At 42.1% G+C, this 8,042-nt stretch overlaps 1 protein-coding gene across 1 annotated transcript; it reads right to left on the minus strand.

Annotated features, from left to right (window-relative positions):
• Nucleotides 1-1,632: 1,632 nt before the first annotated feature.
• Nucleotides 1,633-5,661, minus strand: LOC116401097 (zinc finger protein 503). The gene is made up of 2 exons (XM_031879337.1): nt 5,035-5,661; nt 1,633-4,669 (listed from the first exon to the last, which is right to left on the minus strand). The coding sequence occupies exons 1-2, from the start codon at nt 5,287-5,289 to the stop codon at nt 3,254-3,256; spliced, it is 1,671 nt and encodes a 556-aa protein (XP_031735197.1). The 5' UTR covers nt 5,290-5,661; the 3' UTR covers nt 1,633-3,253.
• Between the last annotated feature and the right edge of the window lie 2,381 nt (nt 5,662-8,042).

An 8,042-nucleotide genomic window follows, 5' to 3' on the forward strand; every position in this document is an offset into this window, starting at 1 on the left:
CCCCTTATTGACGCAGCTGTTACACAAACTATAGACTTGCCACTGCAGACGACGGCGTGTCTTTATATCGTGCCACACACCCACTAATGACAGCTTTAGTGGTGGTAATTCGGTAGGGTTGAATATGGGGTTAGGTGTGTGTGAGTCATGTCCTGGGCTCCCCTCCCTCACCAGATGTCCTGCCAGGTTTCCTGCAGTGTCTCTCTCGCTCTCTGAGGATCCAAGTATCTCCCAAGAATCTAAAATGGCTGCTTTAGGTCACAGCACAAGTATTTTTTTTTTAAGATGTGGGGTTTTTCATATAGACTTTTGTCATGTTGGATTGCAGCTGATGCTAACATGGATGTGCATTTTTGAGAACCTCAATTGGGCTAACAGGCAGGAACATCACTGTGAGAAGTGGAATGTGCAGCCGCAATGAAAATGTGTCTTTACAATCTGAAGAAGATATGTAATTTAATATCTTCCTTGGCCAATTGTCTTTACAGTGTCAACTCCATAAACCTTCAAAGTAATACAGTAAAGTGTATGATTCTTCTCCTCCACGGCGCAGTGTTTGCAATTTCAGATTGTGACCAGTTTTCCTTTGGAAAGGCTCCGATGCCATGTAAAAACCCTATAACTCCAACTCTGTTTATGGTTGCAACAATGTTTACTGGAACAAATTAGGTGAAACTCCCTTAAACTTGTACTCATTGTCTTCTCCAGACCCTCACCAGACTATTCATTAAGCATGGTGGTAAGTAGCAATCACCAAAAAGCCACATAATTCCACAAAATATTTTTAAAAATAATATTTAAATGATTAAATCTCTAAATTTTCCGATGTGCTGTTGTTTGACGTGTGCTTTTGTTCTGCAGAGCTCCGTGCACATCTCAGCACTTTAAGGTCTTGATGGACAAAGTGAATGTGCACTTTAATACTCTTGCAGACTCTAATAACCCCATGTTCTCTCTCTCTCTCTCTCTCTCTCTCTCTCTCTCTCTGTCAAATCTCCACAGTGAGGGAGGGTGGGCTGGGAAGGTGGGAGGGTGGGTAATTCATGCACACATGTGTGCCTGCCTGTTCCTCCAGTGACAGGGCCAGGAGGAGGGGCACATGATAAATTGCCTTCCACCGGGACCCTCCGAGCACAGCCACCATGATGTGGGTAGAAATGGAAATTGCTTCCTTTCACCGTCATTACATCAGTTTAGGGCGCGTGTGGGCCTCATACACACTATGTGAGGAGTTTGTTTCGTCTGAATAACCGTTGTGCGATGGACAAGGGACAGCGACGTATTCTATATAAATACTTATAACTGTAACACAGCTGGATCAACAGTGCGCCCAAAAGAACTGAAAGACTAAATGAATGTTGTTTAGAGTCAACCATAGCAAGGATATAGGAAGGAGGCTACACATAGGAAATACAATAAGCCCTTTTGTATCGCAATGTTACGTAATGTAATGCAAAGTCATACATTATGGATAATTAATATGACTGAGAATTATCTTTTCATCCACCGATTATATATATATATATATATATATATATATATATATATATATATATATATTCAGAGACAATAAATGTGTTCAAATATGCAGCTGATTTTGCTTATGAATATCACAAACAAAATCAGCTGTAACAATACGTTTATTGCCGCTGTGCAGGAAAAATAGAAAAAACGACATAATATAAACAATTTAGTTGTGGTTCTTGTGGGATATTATTTCTAATTAAAAAAATAGAAATGTATATGTGCCTGTTTTTTTGCAAATTCAAACCAAGATTCGTGAGTGTTTGTTCCTTCATGAAAATCCCACAACTTTGCACAAGATTTTTTTTTAATAACAATGTAGTGCTGAGTACATTAAGATTTACAGGTGGATGAGATTATCAAATGCAAATTAAGTGATAACATCCTGATAATGATGGAAAATAACCAGTTTAATATAGTAAAAAAAACCAAACAGTTAATGGCCTCCAAGTCGAAGAATCACCTTGGTGGAGCATCAGAGGCTCGCTCTCAGCCCACAGCTTTAGCAGAAATGAAAAGACACGCAGTGCGAAAACGCTTGTAGAATTTCTATTGCATTAAACCAGAAAGCCAGCAAATGATTCAAGCCAACGTCCTTCTTTCTCTTAAGATTGTAAAAGGTTTTTTAATATATTTTAATCTGAGCAATTTTAAAACGCATGCTGTGCGTAAAAATGACAGAAAAATCTGTCCTGGTCCAACATTTTTTTTTTCTGGCGTATTTCACAGATGTTAATTTATATGCAGGTAAAGTAGCAAGCAAGCTACAACACCTGTCAAATAAAACGTATTGACAAACATTACCCACCAGTAAACTAAATGATCTCATACAAAAGCCCGGTTAACTCTGTGTACACACACACACACACACACACACACACATACATCACACACTGTCTCTCACACACGCACAACCAATTTTCACTCATTGAAGTTGCATTTAATTTAGGTTTTTAACACGTGCTCTGATAAAAGTAAACGTTTAAAGCTTTTCAATTATTTAGCATAAAAACTAATATAATGGAAAGAAAGATGCAAACTATATCAGCAAGTCGTCAAGATGACTTTTGATGAGATAGCAATTCATTGTTTTTAAAAGTATGACAGGAACATATGTATATATCACGTTGCGGAAATTATCAATGACGTTTTCTTGAACCCATTAATTTAACAAACCAAATTTTAAAAACTGAAAGTGGAATATAAATTCAACTATTATTTAACACTGAATAATACGTCAGAAAATGAGGCACACGGAGATATGGAACAGAATTGTTTCTTATTTTTTTTCCAGAATACATACAAAAAAATACCAATTCTCTTTCCAAGGTGTTCACCTGAAAAATAACGGCAATTTGAAATGTGGACAATTTCTGAAATTTAAGAAACAAACATGCATGTAAATTATTTTCTTCTCAATGAGACATTAAATAAGAACAAATACAATCATAGCAATTTCAAATTAACATCAAAATGAAGACCCCTACTTTAATTAGTACTCTAACATGTGTGTTTTCATTTTACCTATAGAGTTCAGTTTCAACATAATGCACTTTTTGAGTTGCTCAAATATTTTCCATTTGCAGCTATTGTCGCCTGCTTTTAAGCCGACATATAAATAAATACAGTTGAAGTCCACGGATCCCGCCCATACGTTTAGCGCTGTTAATATAAAAGTCTTTATATTTGCATTCTTAGTACTATAAACTCTTCAAAGTCATTTTGTTCCTCACTGGTATCCAAGCACTGATGCTGTGGTGAGTCTCTGGCCATACAGTGCATATGGGGAGTAGTAAGGGCCGGTGGCAGCGGGGACGGGAACCGGGCCACCGGTTGGCAGGGGACTTTTGGAGTACGGGTGGTAGCGGCTGCTGAGTCCTAACGCGTGATGCGGGCTCCTCAGAGCCAAAGTTCCGGGGCTCCCGGGGGGACCTGACTGTGGCATGTGCATGTGGCAGGCCATGGCCGCTGCTGCAGCGTTGGCCAGAGACGAAGACCCGGGATAACCAGATATCAACTTCTCCGCCCCAGAAAAAGCCGTGTGAGTCCTCAGGTGATTCAGGAGCTCTTCTGACGAGGAGAAACGCTTGTCGCATGGTCCATTTGCCGACACCCAATTGCAAATATGGGGGAGAGGGTCATTGGGGAGCATGAACCCGTATGGGTACAGGGGGTGTCCGCTAAATGATGGCGCCGAGGAATGCACGCCGTGAATGTGGTGTGTCGGGTACATTAGTGGGTAGCTGGATTTGAGGGCGTTAGCGGCCGCTGCAGCTGCAGATTCGTGCGAGCATGCACTGGCTGCGCCCGCTAAGTGGCTGGCACAATGGTAACTGAGGCAGTAAGGGTCTCTGCAAAGGCTGGCTGACATGATGGACGGTGGAGAGGCTCCAGCCAAAGGGCTGGACCCAGCCTTACTGCAGCCCATCGAACTGGCCAGCTGTGCGTTCACCAAGCCCCCTCCGTGGGACAGGAAGTGCTGAGGGTAACCAGCGTAGGCCCCAGCCAAGCTACCTGGGTAGGCCATACCAGCTGGAGGCAAAGGGAAAACTGTCTGCCCCGGTTTGTACGGAGAAACCGGTGCCACAAGTCCTGACCCGAGAACGGATGCGGAGGATACAGAAGTTACAGATGGTGAGTCCGAGGAGGAGGAGGTTTTAGTGCCAGGCGTCGTCTCCTGGTGTTGGTTGACCTCCACGTTAATTCCGCCACAACTCACACTTATCCGGTTGTGGCTAGTGGTGCCGGACCCGTCCGTATTGCCATTTTTATTACAATCAGACTCTTTCTTTTCATCCCTCTCCTTCCCATCGGACGGCATCGGGGACGCGGAAGTGCTGGAGTTGGGGCTGCCTGTCCGCGGCGTAAACGGCTGGCAGGTGGCGCTCGGCACTCGGAAACCAGACTTCTCTCCGCTTGAGACGCCCGAAGACGAGTCCTTCTTATCTGAAGGCTTAGAATACGGTTTGAAGCTAGATTTGTCATCCACACCGATGTCACTCATTTTCAGGGGACCAGATTTAGATTCCTTCTCACTAGATCCATTTGTCACGGAGGACAATTTGGAGGAAGGCGGTGGGTCTGGTTTGCCAATCTGAGAGCAGGTCTGCGCCAGAAGAGCCAACGGACTTTTCTTGGCATCTAGCTGCAAAAAAAGACGACATAGATGTTGATCAATGCTATTACAATGCACATTAAATGATTGATTTTATAATAACAAAATGTACAGCCTGAGAGAGAAACAAATAATGTTTCTATTCGCATTTCCAAACGGAACTATAATGCAATTACGCACGGCTCTTCCGTGAACAAAACTACAATCGTGTTGATTATTAAAAACAAACGTCATACTACACACAACTGTTTAACACCGAAACCACACTTGACCAGCAGATATTACGGGAGAACTGCAATTGGCTTCCAACACATTGTCACGCGAAGCGCTGACTGAACTCGCCCAACTAACACTGTGATTATACTGACGTTAAGCGCTCAACATGTCCCTCTTACCTCTATAGGACTGATCGGGTTAGCAGGCAAAGGCTGCAGATACTCCGGGTGCAAAATGTGTCCCGACCGTGCGGTAAGCATTTTCAAAATCTTGATGGGAAGTCGGTTCGCTTGCCGTAGAGGATGAGACGGGGGTACGGCGTGGAGGAAAGGCTTGTTGATGCTCGCTGAGCTGCTATTCCGAGAACTGCTGCTTTCCCAGACTAAACAAATACCACTATTCTTCAAGACGGATGCCGAGGGCGATGTGATCATGTCCCAATTGTCAGGAAATGAAACGTCAATGCTTTCGTCAGATTCATTAAGAAAATCAAAAAAAACACTGAGCCCCTCTCTCTCTCTCTCTCTCTTTCTTTCTTTCTCTCTCTCTCTCTCTCGGGTGCAAAAAAAAAAAGAATCGTAAAAACGGTTCAATAACGAGTAATCCGGGTAAAAGAAGCGAGGCGCGGCAGCTGGCAAGAGACCGTGCGAGTTTATCGCAGATCCGTGTCTGTGTCCTGCACCATGAGCGCTGCGCCTTCAGTGCGTCTGTCTGCAGGTCCTCGCTCTGTACTCCTGAAGTACGAACTGGTAGAAATGTTCACTTCAAAAGCAGCTGAATTAGTCCGAGATTAAAGCCTTTGCCGCCTTCCAATCAAATGGGACCCTGAGGTGATTGGAGGGTCAAGGGGATGTGACGTTCTCCTCTTTGTAAGCGCCTCTATTTCGACAGCTCGGGGGAGGAGATAGGCTCACAGAGTTTGGTTCGTGGGAACGCTTACACGGATTTTAGATGTAGGGGCTCACCGGGATAAAGCATAGTGTGTGAATAATACAATAGATGAACAACCTCTACCATTTAGAATTAGAATGCATAATTTACTAACTTTAACTTTAGGTTATCATTCCGTCTAATATAAAATATGTCATTGACTTTTTCAGTATGGATGTTACATCAAACGGCAGTCAGTTTGTTCAGGCTAGTTGCTGCTGTTAAGTCGTGCTTGCATCGCCAACAACACATACATTTTCATCTTAGTCTAATATTGAACTAAATTGTAAATTATGATGGCACAATTTAGGCTACCTACTTTTTTACAGCTTCATTACAATTAATAAGTAATACTAATTCGTTACGTTTAGGCTTATAGGTGAAATAAACCTTTCGTTAACAAGTATTTTATTTGTTGTTCTCTGACAGTCTTTAACCCGAGAGACGCGTTCAGTTTGCGCCACTGCGTCCGCCAAACCGGGACTTTTTCTCCACTGGCAAACATAAAACCAACCGTTTCAGCTCGAATTCCCTAAACAGACAAGCGTTGACAGGAATAGACCAATGTAGTGATGGAGGGATGTGAATGTCACATGTTTTCAGTATAATATACACCGCCCTTCTATTTCTATCTCCACCCCTCCGTCAAGTGTCAATTCTGCTCCACCGCAATCAATCAGTTATTTGTCAGACGCTGTCAATCCGCCGCTTGATTTATGTCAGCTATTGTGGCTGATTACATGCCAGTGTGACTGCAGGGAAAAAAAGAACAAACGGGGAGATAGACATTCTGCAAGAGACACCAAGTTTTCGCAGGAAATAAATCGATTCTCGAGTTAACATTTCATTTTTTTAGACGCATCGCCAATCGCCGACCTCCCCGGCCCAGACAATGTGTGGAAAGAGAAGCAAAAGCCGATGCCTGAACTGTGTTTCCATTCTGCTCTGGCCCTTTCCTAAAAAGTCTACAACTTTTTGAAGTACTTCATTAAACACCTCGGAGGTGGCACACATGACATTTTAATAACTTGCAAACAATGTATAGCTGTCAGGGCTTTAAGGTGTTAAAGTGCTTTTGCTATAATCGGCCGACACCACGAAAGGCGTCCGTAACAAATTAAATAATACAAAAAAAATAACAGATCACATTATTAATAAAATAGAAAATTACAAATTGACGAATTAATAATGTATATATCCATTATATCTACTACATTAAATGTAGCCCATCCTTCCCAGACAAGTTAGCTCAAACAATCTGCAAGATAAAACATTTATTCAGAAATGATAATGTGTTACAAGCCGGTGAAACACCACGGTCTCTCAAAACAGAACCCTGTCCATTTTGGCTAAACGCATCTGCCATTGTGTTGTTAAAACCTGTCATCTGCCTCGGGCACACTGTCATCCTGCAACAAGAATAACAAAGACCGGGAACAAAAAAGAAATCCAGACATTTTATATTGATGTCAGCTCGATTTTATTTACATACAATGAAAATGATTTATTTTCTCTAAGAGGTAGAGAAGCGGACAGGGAGAAAGAAAAGAAGAGAAATGGTCTGTCAGACCGTTGAGAAAAGGAGTTTAAAATGCCTTGAACTATTCACCGCTGAGATGGCTAATCAGTATTGAGGCTCCGGGGCAATCGGGCAGCTTTTCAATGCGGTTTTCCTTTCATCTCAATCGGGATGGAGGCGCTCAATTAAAAGCCTATCAGTTTGTAAGTAAATCAACGCCTATCAAAGTTGTCACATCAAACAAAACGATTATTATTGCAACCCGCCTTTGCCATTAATCTCCTTCTGTGATAATCTGCTTGACAGGTCAACTTGGAGAGCATGAAAACCTGGAGTGGACAGTCAAGGGGCAAATTATATTATAACACCCAATGTACTTGAGTTCATGATCTGCCACAAATACAATTTCGAATGAAGGGTGCAGTGCATAAAATAATATAAAACATTTTCCCTCCAGGTGATAAAAAGTAGAATCTTTTGCAACAATTTAGAAATTAAACTGACTGTTACAGCAGAGGAGGGAAAAAAAAGCATTTTAAGGTTGGCTTCACCTTATAGGCCCACACTGGTCTGCATGGCTGACTACAACGTGGTAAACTATGTAGGAATAAATAAAAACAAGCTATAATTGTCTTCTCTATGAAGTCTTCTCTATAAGTCAACATTTTGAGATCATGTGTCACATAAATAAACAGCGTTGACAAAATAGGCCATCAGTTCTTTTCATTTTATTGTGAG

Source organism: Anarrhichthys ocellatus, unplaced genomic scaffold, assembly GCF_004355925.1.
Source record: "Anarrhichthys ocellatus isolate YVR2014 unplaced genomic scaffold, GSC_Weel_1.0 scaffold3, whole genome shotgun sequence".
Taxonomy (NCBI): Eukaryota; Metazoa; Chordata; class Actinopteri; order Perciformes; family Anarhichadidae; genus Anarrhichthys; species Anarrhichthys ocellatus.

What these genes read in the sequence shown, in the direction of transcription:
- LOC116401097 (XM_031879337.1), bottom strand. Translation starts at nt 5,289, where the DNA reads ATGATCACATCGCCCTCGGCATCCGTCTTGAAGAATAGTGGTATTTGT. An exon ending in ACCCGATCAGTCCTATAGAG is followed by an intron (nt 4,670 to 5,034) that starts GTAAGAGGGACA and finishes CTTTTTTTGCAG; the next exon opens with CTAGATGCCAAGAAAAGTCC.